This window comes from Pholcus phalangioides, unplaced genomic scaffold, assembly GCF_987345545.1.
Source record: "Pholcus phalangioides strain wild (caught in Gottingen) unplaced genomic scaffold, Ppha-v1.0 ptg000039l_1, whole genome shotgun sequence".
In the NCBI taxonomy this organism is placed as follows: domain Eukaryota; kingdom Metazoa; phylum Arthropoda; class Arachnida; order Araneae; family Pholcidae; genus Pholcus; species Pholcus phalangioides.
Window position 1 is genome coordinate 21,956,330 of NW_028301625.1, and position 20,468 is coordinate 21,976,797.

Genomic DNA, 20,468 nt, shown 5'->3' on the forward strand with positions numbered 1-20,468 from the left:
GAGTGTTTCAATAATGAATTCATGAGTCTGATCCGGCACATTACTGCTGATAATCTAATACTAATAGGTGACCTGAATATTGATATTTTATCGGATCAACCCTACATCAGTGATTATTTAACCAATCTCTCTGAAAATAGATTGATCTCTCTATACAATGAACCTACTAGAGTCACTGCAAATACTGCAACATGCATTGATCATTTATTTGTTCGTTATTCTCCAAAACATATGGATATTGTATCAGGCATTTTTAAATGTGATGTTACAGATCATTATGCGGTTGTGTGCAGGGTTAAGTTTACTAATCCACATAATTTAAATCTCAAGGAGACACTCATTCACGCAACTCGTTCAATAAACTATAAAGCGGTTTATAATTTTCTCTCTAACTATAAATTTTTTTTAAACATTCATCGTTACAATATGGTCTACTTACATGGGGCTTCGATTATAAGACTAACTTATTACCAATTATAACTATTCAATTCAAATTTCTCAAGTTTTTAGGATACTCTACTTCAAATGACATTTCTTTATGTAATAAATATATCCTAAACCTACGACAACTTGTCTTCTATAAAGCTATAATCTTTCTACACAAAAACAAAAACCTTTGCACACCCAAAATGAATGTTTCCTTGAGACGACCTCATATGGTCTTTGAGATTCCCTCACATAGAAAAAATATTTTTTGCAAACATTTTTTTTTACATTGCTCCTAAAATTTACAACACTTTACCTATTGAATTGCAAAATATAACACTGTTTCCTGCTTTTAAACAACGACTTCAACAATACATTGCTAACATACCAAATATTGAAAATTATTTTAATACTCAGACATAAACTTATACATTTTGATTGTGTTTCACCGAAGCGATTTGCTTATTTTTCTTTTACAAATAAATTCCTGTCCACCACCTTTATTATTTTTTTTTATATACTCAGTGCATGTATTTTCTTGATTTGCCGATACGTATATTTTTTCATGCATGTTTTTTTTCCCCCGTGCTTTTACCATAACAATACTAATTTCACTAGTGACCTTTAGTTTCATTCTATGTTGTCAGTACGGGTAACAATGTTACCCCTTGTCAACTCATATATAACTCAGTATAAAGAAAAAAAAATTATTTCAGTCTGTAACACGTTATGCATATATATGTGTATATTTTTTTTTTCTCCTTTCTTTGTATAAGTGATAGTGAATAAATGTCTTTAATATCAAAAAAAAATGTAATGCAACTGCTTTATTTGTATCATTATTATCCATTAGTGTCATCTTTAATTTTTTTATGATTCTTCCATGGTGTTGCAATTTCAAATCACAAGAGTATATACATCGTTGGGCAAATACTAAACTCAAAAATTGAGGATTAAATTGGGATTAGGACAATCGAGCAAGATATGATAATTTTTTTCAGATGTATTTCATGCTCACCAATTAAAACATTCTTGTCTCTTCTCTTTTTCTTATCAGCTTCTCTGTACAGATTGATATAAATGTTTTCAATGCATGGAAGGCTGCTGCAAAACAAATATTGTACAAATCAAAAACTCAAAACTCATTTGCTATACTTAAATTAAACTTAACATCCAACAAACAGGCAATAAGTCTTCATTTACTAACAGTACTGTAGAGTACCTGTTAAACACTTGGATTAATTAAATATTAGATATTAAATATTCTATATTGCAATCACTGTTGCATGTAAAACTGAAATTCTCTAGTGGCAGAAAATGCTTGTCAGTTTTTTTTTATGTTATGAAGTACAGTAGACTTTCAATAATCTGGCCATATGCTAGTCTGGCACATTCAGTAATCCGGTGTTTTTAGGTGGGTTTTCTTTGAGCACAGAAGAAGAAAATATATTATTCCATTGTGTGTGCACAGAAGTTTATATTATTTACATGGGCTTTTCAATTAACTTCAAGTAATATGGAAATTTCAATAATCTGGCACATTCTGGTCTGATATGTGCCAGATTAGCGAGAGCCAACTATATTTATTATTTTTCACTGGAAGTCATGGGACTGGTGGAAGCCCTTTCACATTAAAAAACATGACGTATGTGCAAACAAATACCAAAAACTTAGTGGATCATCAAAGTATTCAGGTACAATAAATTTTTAATTTCCCTTCCTGCATCATATTTATTGATCACTTAATTATTTAAACATATTTTAATTGAAAACTAACCTTAATTTTTTTTTAATAAATGTGATCCTCACATATTCCCAAGAGATCTGTCCAAGGAATTTGTTAGTGTTAGTAGACATTTTTACATGCCTGAACCGGGATATGACACCCAGACCCTAACAGTCACAATCTAGCTCCCTAACAGTCTTCTCTAACAATCTTCATATTGTTTTATAGTTTGTTTTTCCCCCATGCTTATTTCTTGATTATGTAGGAAGGTACAATGAATACACATCAGATTTTTGTAGATTTAGATTATTGAGATGAGCATTTTGAATTGAAACAAGGGAAGGGTTTCTGAATATATTGTCATGGAACTCTGATGCTACATACTCATTGGGACACCTTATAGCTCTCCAAAAACGAAAAGCACTAAGTCTTGTATAATGTTAGAACAAAATTACATGATAAATTCAACAGAATAATATAATTTAATATTCAAAATTGGTAAACATAAGGGGTCATTGAAGAACTCTAACATCAGCATCGAGAGGGGTTCAGATTTTTTTTACTTTAGATGATTTGGGGGGGGGGGGGTTGAATGATAATTATGTCATCAACCACTTTCTATGAAAATATGAAATATTCTTAATATCTTTAATTTTTATATTTTTGTGTGCATTTATTTACTATTCCCAGTGTTCAAAATCATCTGTGGTTCGCTGGTCCAAGACCACTGATTAAACAATTGGACCACGGAGAAAAAAATTGTGGTGGTCCACGGGACCAGTAGCAAAAACTTTGTGGCCCCCTTCCCACTGTGATACATTGGTCACGGAAGAATCTAGTATGGGAGAATCACCAATCTGCAGTGGATTTTTTATGGCTTTTTGCATCCACCTTGGTGTGATATATCACTCTTCTAAATGCTAACATATTTGTGAAAATTAATTATTATTCAGAAGAGATTTCGTTTAGCGGACCAGTCATGATGTCTGCAGACCAGCAGGTTCTCAAATTCAATGGTCTCATAGACCAATGACTTTTATCTTTCAATTCTAACGCTGATTCCCCTAAAAAATTGACCATAGGTGGTGCAAGCTCATCTTGAGCTGTAGTCAAGACCAGACACATCTGCAATGATTACATGAAACTGCATCCATAGCTATATAGGAAGGAATAACCTCAAATTACTCAAATGGTTGTTTTTAAGCAACTATCTTAACACTGACTGATTAACATCTCTGGAATTTAGAGAAACCATGATGAAGACAAGAGCTCGATGCTCTGTAATTCACACCACCTAGCAACAGCAATCTATACCACTCCATTAATTAATGCTCAAAACTTAAAACACAAACTAAAAATATAGTGTGTTCATTTTTCAGTTTGCTATTATGTAGAAAATGATTCCTGTGCATTCATAGCAAAGTTCACTACAGAGTGTCAGACAGGTGGTTGGAATCACTATGTATATTCTCAAAGGACAAACACACTCAGGATGGACCTTTGAAGAAGCACAATGAATTTCTTAAAGTGAAATTTTGAGTTATTAGCTTTCAAATAGCATTGAAATCAACATAAATTGACTATAAAAGCATGAAAGATATTTTCTTTCAATATTTTAATTTTTTTTTAAATATTTTTTTGTATCAAAAATAAATTTTTGATCATGTTGGGGGGAGGGGGGGGGAAGCAAGCCCCCTATGCTCCCTCCTGCATATGTCTCTGGTCTTAATATGTGGTAGGAGAGGGGGCAGAGCTGATGAAATTTCGCTGGAAAAGGGAGGGAGGGAACAGAGTTTTGCTGATAACGAGAAGGGGGGTCAAAAATGGCTAAAATATCTGCTGACATAATACATGAATGACCCCTAATGCCATATTTCTAAGACTCAAGTCTGGATTTCAAATGCATTAAAGAACATTTGATTGGGATGTCACAAAGCCCGAAGTTAGAAAATGATTTCACAATAGCGATCATTAGGGCTGAATTTCAGGTTTTTCTGCAATGATCAGCAACGACGTTTCATCTTTAGGTCATAAAAATCTGAACCTTGGTGATCAAAATTCAGTGCACACACTTATAGCAGAGTATGTTTTTGTGAAAAAGTTTGCGGTCAAATAATCAAATATACTTTACCTAAATTCAAAATGTTCACCCCAAAAGCACATGTCCCCCTTTTGCTTTGATGATGTACGGGCATATAAAGTTTTGTCCAAGCATAGTTCACAATAATATCGACTGTAAGAGGAATACAAGTGTCACTCAGATTTGTATAAAAAGATATATAATTTAAGATAATGAAATATCAAAAGATTAGTAATTTTAATGTTATTGAAAAATATATGCTTGCAAATGTACCAATAGCATTTTGATATTGTATATTCTTATGGTTACTATTACCAAAAATACAAAAAAAAAGACTTATTTAGCTTCTTTCTGCTCTCAAAAATTGTGTGTGTATATACATGCACATATTAATTTAATTTCAAGAACTCAACATTCATTCAACATTTTCTTACCTTTCGTTTATACATTTTGTGCAACATGCTTTCATGCTACCAGGATTGCTGGTAAATAAGCCACATGCGATCATGTGGGTATCATCACAGACTCACATTGCAATGATCCATGTTCAAATCCCACTGACAGCATAGTGGTGAAGTGTTGAAGTTGGTTATTTGTGGATTTTCAACTTCAAGGTGTGAATGCAAGATGATCTCCCATTTATAAAAGTCTCCCACAGTGAACAATCATGCTCACAAAATTTAAAATTCACTCATAATACAACAGCAAAAATAACCTACCGAGTTTTTACTTCCAAATTTAAAAGACTGATGGCAGTACTTCCTAAACACATAACAGGCATTCCTCAGAAACAAACTTCAAGTTAGTTGCACAATATACACACGCGCGACATTCCGACATGTACTAATTTGTTAGAAACTCCTCAGAGGAATATTTAGGAGATGCATGTGTGTGGTGTAGTAATAGTAAATAAGCTACATCCAGAAATATTACCAAAAAAAAAAGTTTTTGCAAAAGCGTGTCTTTGCATATATCAAATTGGTTTTTGTGAAAATGGATAGGCGATTTATTTTTGAGATTCTAGTCTCCTACAATTCAATACTTATGCCTATATTATATAGACATTCATTTATATGTATGTGCATTATGCAAATTTACAGAGTTTTTCTTTAAATTTTTGTTAATGTCACTGGTAAAGTTTGTAAAGTACGAAATCCAGCATTCTATAGCCTGACTAGGCAAAGTATGAAATATGAGTGTTCGCTATTAGGCCAAACACCATATGTGTTGCACAAAAATTTATAAATTGAAAGATTTTGTAATAAACAGCTAAATCTTCTTTCTTTAAAAATTAGCAATCAATAACTTTTCATCATTTCATCAATGATTCACCCTTCAAAAATATTTTGAGAGCAGAACAGAGCATCAGTTTTCAAACATTTTCAAAAATACACATAAATATAAAAATATTTAAACAAACCCTTTTGCAATTCTTTAAGTCAGGTAAAATAGTCAAAACTCAGACGGATTTTCAGCAAATGCAGGTAAAAGTACCAATATGTTTAGAAAACAAAACCATAGTAGCACAGCATGGGTCTGAGTGGTTGAGGCTATATCTGACAACTTATAATATTTTTCTGCCATTAAAAGCTCATCAGCACTCAGTAAAAATGAAAACTTACTGTATGTGTCAAAATGATCTTTCAAAGTGTTTTCTTTTTAAGTTGATTAATATATTTAGGTAGATATCTTTACTAGGACTGTACATATATGTGAATCTCAGGTCTTAACTTGAAAAAAGAATCATTAAAACTGTTCAAAATGAAGGTACACGTGTACCTCTGCAACTCATTATATGTGGTTGTAAAAAGATGCTTAATGCCTTTAATTGAACCAATGCAAATTTTTTTTGCTATCTTGCTCAGTTTTTTAGATAATTTTTCCAAATTCTAAATGATTACTATGAGAAACCAGAACCATTTTTAATTGATTGAATATATAAATTTGATATGTGAACCCGAGATGTTGAAACCTTTTTTTCTTCCTAAATGAATCCCCTAATTAATGAACATTAGTTATGAAACTTACCTTTTCTTGGCAACAACTCCTTTAGCCTCTAAAATCCATATTCTTAATGAGTTTTCTTTTCTTCGAACACTATCTTGATTTGGTTGGATGGTTTTCTTCAGACTACAAAGAAATGATTAGTAAAACCAACTTTAAATTGTTATCTTTTTTTTTTTTTTTCTGAATCAATTTTCTATAACTATTTTATAATGTTTGTTTGTTTACTCTGTGACAATTTGATTTTCATAAATAGAGCATAATATGAATTAAAATATTTATTGGTAAAATAGAGTATTTAGAGTATAATAAATCATTTCAATATCTAATGAGGGGGCAAAAATATTCTTTTCAAATCATGTAGCCCAGACAGTTGAACAAAATCTAGGTTTAGCTGTTACCTTGAAAATAACAAGTTTAAAAAGGTCCCCAAAAATGTTTGTGCCCTGGGCCTCCAAAATTTTTTGAGGACACCCCACCAGCATATTAGAATGTAGAGTATGCCATTTGTGTACACTCAATCAAATATTCAGTACCAGGATATAGGCAGGGCCACAACTAGATGTTTGGTCGCCCGGGGCAAGTGCACATTTTGGCGCCCCCTTGTAATGTTGAAGGAGAGGTTTGAGAATAAAATTTGCACCCCCTCTGGTCCAGCGCCCAGGGCACGAGACCTGCCTGCTCCCCTCTAGTTGCAGCCCTGGATACAGGATGCACTGTTTTCCAGACAAACTTTTTAACAAAAAAAATTATGTCTTATATGTTAGTATAATGATAACGAAAGACTGGTTCCTTGTTTTCGGAGGATAACTTTGATGTTTAGAGAGGAAGGTTAGCGGAAGTTTTCAAAGACCGGTTGAAATCAGTAAGGGTTGTAAGTCAATGGGAAGAATTTAGCACGAAGCTGTCCTCTGTTTTGCATGACGTCATACCCTTTGTTCGTAAAAAGTGTGTTTGTACATCACACCCTCTATGGTTCATGGATAGCATGCGTAACCTTTATCTTCAAGAGAAAAGAGCATTCATCCCAAGGGATTGGAAACTTGCTAATAATGTTCCGATATTTAAGAAGGGTAGTAGAGAAGCGTCGTCCAATTATCGTCCAGTGAGTTTGACGAGTTCCCTCTCGAGAATTTTGGAAATTATCATCAAAAGGTAGTTTGTGAAGTGGATAGACGAGAATAATGTGTTGTCGGATAATCAGTATGGGTTCAGGAAGGGGAAGTCATGTGTAACTAACCTCCTTTGCTTCTATGATCACGTGACGAAGGCTTTGGGTAAGAGCAAAAATGTAGACGTTGTTTACCTTGATTTCCAGAAGGCATTCGATCGGGTCCAACATGGTAAACTCTTGAAGCGTTTACATGAGATTGGAATTGGGGGCAACTTGCTGAATTGGATAGAATCGTGGTTAAGAGATAGGTCGCAATGAGTTATGGTGAACGGGGAATTCTCTGGTTGGACCGGGGCTTTGGTGATTTTTCCCTTCTTACCGGATTAAGAGGATATTCCAAGGCCATTCTGAATCAACCTCAATGCGAGCTGGAAACTGCAGTGAGAACCAGAGTGGAGCGTTGGTCATAATCACGTAGAAGCAACCGTTGCACAAGTGTGTTGGATAAGTTTATCCATAAGTTTGTATGGATAATATCGGAGGACATTCGAATGATCTTATGGAGAGTTGGATGTGGCCTATCTAATGCCTGTGCTACATGCTTGACACTAGCACAGAACTTGACACTAGCACACTACCACGAGAATTTGAAGTTCTATCCTCTTCCACCTGAAGCAAAACCTCCTGTACTGTGTCTATAGAAATTAGTTTTCTTCCTCTTCCAGGACGAACAGCCAATGATCCTGTGGTTTCAAATTTCGTTATCATACTCTGAAGGTTTTTAACATTCATTGGACCTTTTTGAATCCTCTTCCAAGTCTGCCATTTCTCTAGAGCAGTTCCTGCGGAATTGCTGTTTTGGTAAAACAATTTGACTAAGAAAGCACTATCTTGTAAACTTATCATCATTGTGAGCAGCAAACATTGAGAAACAAGATCTCCACAAATGTTTTAGGTTTTATAACAGCTGCTGCGTGACATCACATAAATTTACATGTTTACTACAGGTATTCAAAGTGAAACACCCTCTGGTGGTGAGATGTGCAACTAATTTTTCCCCCTGAAACAAATTCCCATCACTTCATGAAGTCCTCCACAAAATTTCACACTTTTCTGATGACTGGTTTTGGTTGTAGGCTACTTTAAAATAGTATCTTTTAATTATGGATGCCCTGTACAAGACTCACCTATATAGCCATCTGTCTCTCTCTTCTTTAGTTCGACAAGTATAAAAACGAGTACCCCCATTGGAGACCATTTGAAAGCAGTTTTCTTGGCCTAAAAGACTGCTGTGTAGGGCTGATACTTGAACATCTCCATGAGATAGGTCTAATGTTGCCAAGGCACTTGGACTAGATTGCAACAATGATTCATGAGACCGGGATGTTCGTAAGCGTGATGGTGGGACACTGAAAGATCAGCAATAGATAAATTAATTAATCCATTTCAACCAGGTTATTTACATATTAAAATAAATTTAAATTTGAAACAGTAAATAAAAATATCTTTGTATTATGCTGTCAAGTCATAGCCAAGCAAAGAAATTTTGCAAATCATGAAAGATGTTTATAAATTCATATGCATTTTAAATATGTGAAATTTTATTGAAGCAACAGAAATCACTCAAAATATTGGTTTTTTTGTTGTTTGAATTCAAAGATTTGTAGATACCTAATGTGTGTATATGTCTAATATATTTTTTATCCTTATAATAAGCTGAAATATTATTTCAAAGATATTGATACGGCTAGAAAATTAAAAGAAAACTTTCTTTTCAGAATTAAAAATTTTAATTATTTAAATTTTTTTGATTAAAGTTCATCTTGCACATCTGCTACATTCTACAAACCTTACCCTCCAGCCATTTCAAAGCTTGAGCTCACATTGGCACAGCCCAGGGGTATCTTAGTGCATAGTGAGCAGCCTCAGATGAACTTGCAGAGCAATTGAAATCAATTGTGTCAGACTAAGATCGCCCTGCTTACAAGTATGATGAAGAGATGAAGCAGGCAATGGTTACAATTGCAGAGATAATTTTTCCTTACCGGTATTATTACATTTACAAAACATTTTAACACACATGTTCCAATGTTTTGAAATCCTGATGACTATGTTGAAAAGAGATGAAAAATTTTCTCTACTTATAACAGATTATGAGGCAAATAATATTCAAGATTTCTTTCTATAGTAAGAATTATTTTTACCTGTCAGCATCTATGGTACATCTTTTACGCTCAAGCTTCGTGACACTTTTTGTTCTTTTCAAAGGGTTGCTCTTGAAGGAACGCTTAGAAAAAAAGTTCTGAAAAGCAAAACTCTAATTATGATCCAAATAAGACTATAAAAACATTGATTCTTTCTTTCTTGTGTAATAATAATGATCAATGATAAAATATTGTAATAATAGAAATAAATAGCATAACAATGAAAATCAAACATACGTTTTACAGTACTGAAAAGAAAAAAAGAAAAAGAATTGGCAATTTGTCTTGAAGTTTGACAAACTAATACTGGAATACAAGTCATTTTTAATGCAATGATGTTTTGATGCATATATTGTTGTGTGTGGCATGCAAATTATGCAGATATATATAGACTTTGGATACACATATAATGAGCCTGCATTTAGCATGAAAGTTTTGGTTGGTACAAAGGTATTGCAGATCTGTTTCTTTTTGCATTTTTTATTTTATCATTTATATATATATTAAATCATTTCTAATTCTCAACTCATTCTTCCATAGATGTATAGAACATACAAGCATTTGCGCCAAAATCAAGAAAACATTGAGGAGATGAAAGTTCCCAGCTGTCCCATATAAATGGGACTAAATTATGCAGGAAAGGGGAGTGGTGCATTACAGTATATACGCATTAATTATATTGAGGGAGCTCAGCCCGTCGTACAATTCATTAGGGAGGGGGCTAAAACAGTCTTAGCCCTAAGATTTCAGTGCCTATGTATACAGAATAAGCAACCATTGTCAAATTTTATCCCAAAAATATTTCTCGCATATCTGACTGATCTCATGACACTCTGGCAATAATTTTTGCAGAGCAGAGGGTCCCAACAATTTGGCTCATGAGGAAGCAATTACAAAATTGCACCTGAGAACCCAAGCTAATATGAATATTTTTTCACCACAGGTGTTTTTGACAACATTTCAATTCCAAGACAAAGGGCCACCACTTTCACGAGTTCATTTTCTCCACATCGTTTCTCCAAGGTTAGTGTGTCTGACATCATTAAGAGTTGTGTTACTGAGTACTTGATTAGAGGATGTGTTGCCATAGCTACAGGTCTAAGACTTTTTAACGTGCAACAGACAGACTTTCCAATGATCGACAGAGTGTATTTATGGTTTTTCGGCTTTACAAGTATGCTTAGCCCCCCCAATTAGTCTTTGTAGGCTTGAATCATCTTTATTATAACATCAATGAAATATTTTACCACTTTTGATTCCACAGAACTCCAGAAAAGCTCACGGGTTAAATGGAAATGAAACTTCTGCTCTAGAGAGAGTAATGTTTTTTTAAATTAAGCACTTCACCCAAAAACCCTACAGACAGGACCAACTTAATGCATAGGCTTATCCGAACACTTCTTGAGGCCACATGATTATGAGATTTGATAGTATGACTTTCAAGACTAAGTATGTAATTTAGTGAGCTGGTATTTACAATGAAGAAGGGATCCCAGATCATCATAGGGCCCTATAATGTTGAAATAGCCTTGTCATTAGGAATATTGATTGGCATCAATGGTTCTCTCCTGGGATCTCGCACGAAAAATGTGTGCAGAAATTTCCAGAGAATTCAACCTCATTTCTGGGGATTGCAGTAGGAAAACAAGATTCTGATGTTGAATAAGGAAGGTGCACAGTGGATCGATATGATAAATGATACAACCACACTGGGGAATGAGAGAGAGAGAGAGAAATCACATAGATTTATTAAAAACATGCAACCGGCACTAATTTAATGTTTCCAACCAATCTATGTCAATTTTGTTATGCACCATGGTTGTATTGATACAGTGTGCACCCTGCCTAAGGCTGGGTTTACCCTGAAGTGATATGGTCTGCCACACACAAGAATTCCACCCAGATAGGTTAAAAACATGAAATCAATACCAGTTTCTTGTTTTTAACCAATCCGTGTTGATTTCGTTACATGTCGCGGAGCATATCGGTCAAGAGTGAACTTGGCCTAAGATGCTTGACAGACATGCCGTAGAAATTTTTATCACTACAGGAGATGCATTTTAAAATCTTTGATAAATAATTTAAAATAAAATCCTAAATATCTAAGAATTCTGATCGAGGCTAATGGTGGCATGTTTAAGTGCTCTGACACACTGGATGAAAATTATGGCTCTATTGCTGCTTTCAATATACAATGAAGGATCTCATTACACTCTCCCCCCCCCCTCCCCAGGGCCATCTCAATGTTGTTTTTAGACCTCACACCAATTTAAATACTTATTTTCGAAAACAGACTCTTCAAGCAGGAATGGTGGATCGATAGTGAATGGAAAGGATGGATTTCCCATTTCCACCCACACTGATAATACTAAATTTTGGGTTTTTTACCCACTTCCCCCTTTATCTGCCTATGACCAGATATCTTCATGAGGCCCCAATACACAGAGACGGCCCAAGAGCTGTCTTTGCACTCTAGGTTCCTGGACTGTACATGGGTGGGCTCATGCATGGAATGGCCCTGTGCCCCCCTTCCCCTATTGCAAAGCCGCACAATTTGGGACTCACTGTAATAAAATTTAGTTACAGTGAATGCCATGTGAAGTTTTCATGATAGGTCATTTTGGTGTTTTTGATTACATGGCATTTAAAATTTGTGTTAATTTACTCTGTGATATCACGCCTATCCAATGAATGGATTTAATAATTTTTTTTATAATAAAATAGCTAAATATAACCACCATGCTAGTTAACAGTTTTTTTTGGGGGGTCTAAAATTTTCATCAGCAATCTGCATTTGGAAGAGGAAAACTTCTCCTTTACCAACAACAGTCAAATTTTTTGATAACTCAAATGTGCAGCAGCCGACAAAAAACTTCAAATTATCGTTAGGATACGAACATAGTGTATTCCTTTTAGAGAGATAGATGGCTTTTTCTCAGCCCCAGATATCAAGGAAACAGATATTTTCTGAATATTATGCTGAGGTGAACTCTGAAAGAAAAGTCATCTTGTTTCCACCAGGACTCAAACACAGGCCCTCTTGCATACCGGGCAAGCAAGCTACTATCTACACCACTGACCCTGCTTTCTTTATTTCATGCATTTTGGTGTGAGGCACTGAAGTAGTGATGATAGTAGCATCTCTAAACTTCAGGAAATGGCCACAGGTGGGACGGTTTTAGAGAGAGGTAGATGGCTTTTTCTCAGCCCAAGATATCAAGGAAACTGATATTTTCCATCCCCGCAGAGACAAGATGACTTTTCTTTCCAAGTTCACCTCAGTATAATATCCAGAAAATATGTTTCCTTGGTAGTGCACGCCTGTTTCTGATTCTGGAAATGGGCATAGATACTGACTGGTTAAAAACTTGAATTTCAGCTTTCTTTGTTTTCAGGTTTTAGACAATTCTCTGAGGATGATGTCACTCTCCGCTATCCATACAGATTTTTATCAGCTGGCTGATGCGAAGATATACTTTGGAAAGAGAAAATTCAACAGCCCCTCTGGGGATTCGAACGCATGTTCGGAGAAGTCACCATCTGGTGGCATTGTCAGCAGTTGTGAGCTTTGGCCTGAGTTAGGTCCGACCTTCCATGTACGGTCCCGTTCGGTACACACGAGCTCCAAAGAAAGCTTGAGATATCCATTGCCTCTGTAGTCAGGCCCGTCATTTGACGGCCCTGTCTGTAGCGGAGTGTGTTCACCCGGAAAGGATGTGGGTTCGATTCCCCGCAGGGGCAGTTGAATTTTCTCACTTTCCAAAATATATCTTCGCATCAGCCAGCTGTTAAAAACCTTTGTTTAGACGATTCACCTAAAAAAATTTCCTGGGGGGTTTTGATTCCGGCGATCGGACCAATCAGAATGAGGAAACGCTCTGTTCATTCGCATAGCTGGGCGCCACTATGCATGAGCCGGCTGATTTTGAGGAAGATTTCCCCTATTAAATTCAAACTACGAATAGATTGGATAAAATAATTTGCAGAAGAAACTAATTTTTGATGAGATTCCATCTGACTGGAAATGCAACCAGATCAACAATGAATATTTTATTAATATGAAAGGAAATATAATGCTCACACACAGTGTAAAAGTTTAGCGACTATTTTTTTCAACACATTGCCTGTGTTTTGTCATTTACTTATGGCGTATACAAATGCGCGAGTTATCCGGGTTATTTTACTGGTGCGGCTTATACACCGGAGCCACACATGTAATGCGGCCCGCGACGCTGCAGCTAAGCCTTATGTTGGCCCTTGAAGAGCAAGTTGGCCACCCCTGCTTTATGGCAACCCTGTGAATCGAACTGCTCAGCATTTTTCATCGTTTTTCTCTCACTCTGGTTAGAAAAAAAATATACAGTATAAATAGGCTGGCCATATTTGTTCGAGAAAAGTACAGAAAATTCGTCTTCGAAATACGGGAAAATACGTGACATCGCTAATTATCGCAAAAAATAATGCCAAAAGTGAGTAAAGTTGCCAAATAATGCGAAAATCACAGAAAAGTCGCCAATCGCGGGAAATGAATCTCCACTTGAAATTGCAGTGAATTAAAATATAAAACATAATAAATATGAGAGATGAACATTGTAATTTGTTATCGTAATTGTCATTATGAATTTTCTGAGTTGGGAAGATAATTTTATTCGTTAATTTGATGAATAAAATGAAGAATAAAAAGTCAAGTTGGCTTCGTTGAAAATACGTGAAAAACCGGGACTGTCCCGGGAAATACGGAACGTATGGTCACCCTAAGTGTATAAAGTACTGTTCATGTCTGCGGTCGATAATCCGTTTGCACTGTGTACACCCTCCCGACGTAAACTAAACCAGTAAACCACGTCCACTCTTGCAATCGGAAACAGGGTGTACTATGTTCATATACCCCATAGGCGAAGATAGACTTCGAAGTCTGGGGAGGGGCACGTTCATTATTGCTGGAAAGGCCACGATGATGATGGCAATTCATATATACATTAGATCAGTCGACGCCCCTCCCCCCACATCTCCGCCCATGATATACCCTTAGTTTAGGCTGACCATATTTCCTCGAGAGAAATACGGGACATCGGGATTCCAAATACGGGAAAATACAGGACTTCACCAATTATCGCCAAAAACGACGCCAAAACCAAACAAAGTTGCCAAATATTGTGGAAATTACGTAAAAATCACAATGGCGGGAAATGATGCATTACTGCAAATTGCAGTGGATTAAAATGTATTCCACGGAAAAAAAAACGTTTACCAAGCCAAATGTGGGAGATTAATATCCCATATATAGTTGTAACTATCATAAAATAATTTGAGTTGAAAAATAATTTCAATCTTCGACTTTAATAAAGAATAAAAATTCGAGTAGGCTTCGTGTGAAATACGGGAAAAACCGGGACACTTTTGCCAAAAAGTCGGGACGGCCAAAAAAAGAGAAAATACCGGGACTGTCCCGGGAAATGCGGGATGTATGGTCACCCTACTTAGTTCAACTTATCAGAAAATCAGATTTAAGAGAAGCAACAAAGGATTTTCTGAAATAATAGTGTTATTTACGAATATCGTATCAATAAAAAATATCAAACTAATAGACATGAAGAAATCGGTGATGATAAATTATTTTAATGCCTAATTATTAAATGGGATTTTAAAAAAAAACTACTGTATATAACATGGACGTACGTAGTATGAATATACGTTTCATAATATTTGTGTAAATAAAACGTATAAATAAAAAGGGAGAGAGAGAGAGAAAAACAAAATTCTAAAAAAAAGCAAAGTTTAACTTTAAAAAAAACCAGTAATTTTTTTATTGCGTTCCGTTTCATTCACGTCTGAAGAGAGACTCGCACGAATTATGTCCTTGTTTTTTTTTTTCTGCAAAATCGTTTATACGGTATTCGCAGGGATGTCTTTTTCAAAAACAAACTTTTGTTGAGGTTTGCGTTTTAAATAAATTTAATTGGTTTATTTTTTTTCAAATCTAAAAGTTTCAACTTTTACTTCGACAAAAGTCTAAGCACAATAAAGATTTTTTCTGATATTTGAAGACAGCATTCTCCAAAGCAGAACGTTTTGGATTGTTCTGCAACGAAATTTCGGCTGAGTGAAAATGTTCTGCGGTAAAAATCCCCATAATAATGTTTTTTACATTTTTTCTTAAAATTCTTCCAGACTGTTCTGTGAAGTACGTAGCAGATTTCGGCATATTCTGCTTTGGGGACTGCATTCACTGGCAACTAAGCTGAAAGGCGATGTTAACGTGACCAGACGTGCAATATAAGATTTGCTAGTACAGGTGAAGGTGACCAAGTCCATTGTCATTCAGTGCTGTCTTAACACATGGGCCCACCCAGGCACAGCCCGGTGGCCTCAAGAGAAGAGGGCCCATAAAAATGAGATCTGATTGAAATTTTATAGAATTGAAAAAGGCCTCAAAAAAATCACTTGGGGACCAATGATGTTCTTAACACGACCCTGTTGTCATTGGTCAGTTTATCTACAAAAACTCTTTCGCTGGAGAAGAAAAAGGAGGGGAAGAAAGAAGCACTTTAAATTCCTCAACTGGTATGGCTATAGATGCAATTTTTTTTTTAAATTCATATCACACCCGAAAACTTCGACTTAAAAGAAGAAAACTTCGAGTTAAAGAAAAAAGTTAATACTAAAATAATATTGAAGGTTCTGGAGCGGAGAGAATACTTTGACTTAAACATACATTCAAGTTATCGGAGTTTGACTTATCGTGAATTGACTGTAATATATCAATTATAAGCTTATGTGAAATTTATTCAAGTATATTAATCAATATATTTTAAGTTTTCATGGATATATGTATGGATTTTGTATATGTGTATGGATATACCGTATATCCATATACGGATATTTCATCAATAAATGTACTTGTATATTGATTAGTCAATTGCATATATTGTTTGCAAGAACTGAATTCCAGGAAAAAATGTATCGGCTCAAATATCCCGTAAATTCTGGGATTGAGAAAAACCAAAAATAAACCCAAAAAATAAGTCTTTACACTGCACGATATAATATTGTTTCACGAGAATGTTTTTGGTACGAAATAATTTCTTATGAATACAAAGGCTTTTCACTAATGTTCTAAGAAAACTGTCAATCAAGTTATACGGAGCTCAATAAACATTCATGTTCACGAATGTACTGGTAGTACTGTATTTACATATTTTGCTAGTTTTTCGATTGCGAAGGTAGTATCACCGGCCACCTTTAAAAAATGCAGTGCAGACTGACGATCTGGATATTTGTACGAGTAGGTGCTGCTATCTAGCAATTGTAAGTGAATGTACAATTGAAAAATGAATGTTTTTTAAATAATATTTAGAAGTCTGCAAGAAAGCAAATCACAGTGTAAGTAATAAAGATATTTATAAGTCTATAAAAAATGTAGCATTTATTCTAAAATAAATGGGTACACCTATTGTACTAAAAGCCGATTTTTAACTGCATCACCAAGTCGGTAAACTAAAATTAATTTTAAAAAAAATAAAACTTTTCAATATCTGATTTTCAGAGAGATGAAGATGAGTATATTGATGGAGGCTAAAATAATTTTTAACGATGCCACCTTTTTCTGGATAATCACTCGCTGATTGTCAATTAAAACTCCTTCCACAAATCTTTTTACGTAATTGTTAATCCTTTATTCAATTTTACAGTCTTAGAGGTGAATAAATTGCAGCGCTATCATTTTTTTAAAGAAATACGAGCATCGATATAGGTAGGGATATTTTTGGAAGATCATGGGAAAAAACTTGCCTTTTAGGCCAGGATGTAGGGGATTACACTGTGAAAGTTTTATGAAAGATATTTTACAAAACTTGAAAAAAAAACAACCAATAAGTCTATTGGTTACATTTGCTCAAACATAACCGATACGCTTATTGGTTGCATTATAAAAGAACTTTAGTCAAACTTTTACAGTGTAATATTTTTGTTATATTACATTATACTTTTATAAAACTATAAAAGTTTTATAAAAGTGATTTTATAAAACTTTTATAGTGTAATCCCGGCCTTACAGTACAACAACTCTTCTACCAATCAATCTTTACCAAAATGACGAAATCAAGGACAATCAGTCAAAAATGCTAATTTTCATACAAAACTTTCGCTTTTGAACGATGGGGACTGATGTTTAATGGGGAAGAGATAAATCAGCATCATTCATTCATAGTTAGTTTCATAAACTAGGGTCAAGAACCTAAAAAAAAACTATTACCAATTGCTTTCACGTTTCTGCGTCACGTCTGTCCTTGACATTAAGTTAATTCAAGGCGGGAGCTCAAATTAGAAATGGATATCGTAAAGATGGGAAGATGAAAAAATGATTTGCTTCTTAACCAGTAATTTCGAAAGATTTTAAACCGAGAAATTAGTGTCTACAAATAAGAAGTTTTAGCACGGATTCACGTGCAAACGATTTGAAGCGGATTTATGATTTTCTCACCTGTGGGCTATACAAATTTTACTACTCTTATTCAGGTCTAATTTTCTTGACCACCCATTCCCCAAATTTACTGCCCTGGTCTACAGCCCCCCTCAGGTACCCCCACACTTAAATATGGCTCTCTTCATATGAAAGACCCATTCCCCAAATTTACTGCCCTGGTCTACAGCCCCCTCAGGTATCCCCCACACTTAAATATGGCTCTCTTCATATGAAAGACTGGGGGCATGATGATGATGTCAATTCATGTATACTCATATACATTAGATCAGTCGGATCCGCCTTTGACGTGGGGAGGGGGCAACCCACGTGACCCTCCTCCCGTATCTCCACCCATTAATATAAACTTCAAAATTTTTTCTCTGCATGTTACAATGCTTGCCAGTTAAAGGGTTAAACGGCTCTCTTTTGTAAAATTTCCCTTTTTTGACATGGTGCTCTTTACCTCCGGCATATTAATCATATTTTTGAACGTTCCTTATCATTTCCGAGATGGTAAAACACTAGAAAATGTACTATATTTTTTATAATTTAAATTAAAACTACGGTAAAAATGATCATATCTGGAATCTGAGAAAAAAAACGAAAAACAAACAAGTACTATAATTAGTAATTTGAAAATAACGGGTAGGCTATGATATGTATATTTAGAAGATGTATATTTAGACTTTTAACATCTTTTCGCAACTACGAAGGAAGCGTGAGCGCCTGCTGAATAGGATTCGGTTCCTGTTGAAATGCAAGTCGTCGGGGATCACCCCGAAAAAATGAGCAAAAGTGGATCAACTCTCCACGTTTCTAAGGGCAATATTCATTGAGATATTCGAATTCCAAAAACCGAAGAAAGTTGGAGAAAACGGGTAGCGAATTAATGAACTTATGTGTTATCCCAGACATTTAATACGTTTTACATGCTCTAAAACCATCACATTTCTAGCAGATATTTTTCTTAACTACTTATACGGTATGAGAAAGCTGAAAGTCTGTGTTGACAACTGCTATGATTTCGAATTCGGAAAATAAATCATTTGATCATTTTTGTCACACCACGGTCATTTTCTACACACGAGGGCTAATTAGACCGGGATCTACAATTTATTGCAGATTTCGAACGGCAGGCTTGTTTTTTATACTCATCGAGAGGTTGGTGCGCTAACTCCTCGATGAGGGACTCCCTACGGTAGCAGTTGTTTCTGCGGTCATGTCGCCGTTTTTGTTGTACCCTTGCGTCAGGAAAGTTTTCTGACAAGGACGAACCGGATGTCGAACTGGCGAAACCTCTAAACATAATTTGGTACTTGGTGAGTATCTTATCGACCGGGGCTACCGCGCCCGAAAATAAATTATAATCAATCATTAATTACAATTAAGTAAAAACAGTAAAACAGTGTTGAAAAATATCCCAGACTCGATTAGTGAAAAGTGTGACACTGCCACAAAAAATGTTAAAGACAGTTAACATTGAGAGTACAATAGTTCCCTACATCTCTCAGAACGAAAATTAAATTTATTCTGTAATAGTCACTGAACGGTTTAAAATTTTTTATATTCCTCGAGAACCTGAAACACGGGAAAAAAACCTCAAGAACCAAATAAAAATTTTCCATCATATAATTTCATCTCAAACAGTCACTGTATGTATTCTGTAAATTAGCTCTAAGCTCCGTTTTTCATGATAAAGCACGATCATATGATATCCCGATATATATAATTAACACAGTATGTGTAATGATATTAACAAAACAACCCCTTTTCCATGCGTTTAAACTTCTGCTCTTGCTGAAACGATTTCATTCGGAAAAATGAATTCCCAGAGATTGCAACCGATGAACAATTGTTTGGGTCACTCTTCACTACGTTCTCTGAATCATACGTTTATTTGAATAAGCACTAATTGTGGCAAAGCCCAAAGCGTTGACACGAATATTAATGAGAACGGAGGGAAGAGGTGACATTGCTCTTGGAAAGCAAATGGAACTTCCAAGTTTATGAAATTATTGTGACTGTGGAGGGAATGTAAAAGGAGATAGAGGTGGAACGATTTCCCTTCAGATACGAACTCTATTGAAGCGTGAACCATCTGCGTCTTGTCCAACAGATATTTCCAAAGTCCATTTCTCATGCCAAGCAACGAAGCTCTCGAGTCTCTCTCTTGAGCTTTCCCGCCACCCTTTAAAACAAGCTTGTCAACAACACGTTCGTTTTCGTTAGAATTACGCACCAAAGATCCCGCTCTTCCACTGGAACAAAGCCTTCCAGGCTTAAATTAGTTTAACGGAATTTAAACGTGGAATTCACGCTGTCATGAGTTTGATGGTCTCCGAAATGCATATCTCACGGTTCTAGTTCGGATCACAGTGGCTTAATGTGATCACGGTGATGCAGCAAGATACAGCTGATTATCCCGAGAGGAACTCATCATATATAGTCGA

The 20,468-nt window shown here is 35.3% G+C and overlaps 1 protein-coding gene across 8 annotated transcripts in view; it reads right to left on the reverse strand.

The window, feature by feature from the left end:
* Positions 1-20,468, reverse strand: part of raskol (Ras GTPase-activating protein raskol) — a 258,900-nt gene that overhangs the window by 41,491 nt on the left and 196,941 nt on the right. For 7 of the 8 annotated variants that reach the window (XM_089253805.1, XM_089253807.1, XM_089253811.1 and 4 more), the window contains 5 exons: positions 9,555-9,652; positions 8,538-8,759; positions 6,261-6,362; positions 4,284-4,385; positions 1,445-1,530 (listed from right to left, as the gene is read on the reverse strand). In XM_089253805.1, the coding sequence (XP_089109931.1) occupies positions 1,445-1,530; positions 4,284-4,385; positions 6,261-6,362; positions 8,538-8,759; positions 9,555-9,652 (610 nt within the window). The remainder of the gene's footprint in view (positions 1-1,444; positions 1,531-4,283; positions 4,386-6,260; positions 6,363-8,537; positions 8,760-9,554; positions 9,653-20,468) is intronic. The other variant, XM_089253806.1, reaches the window with a different exon arrangement.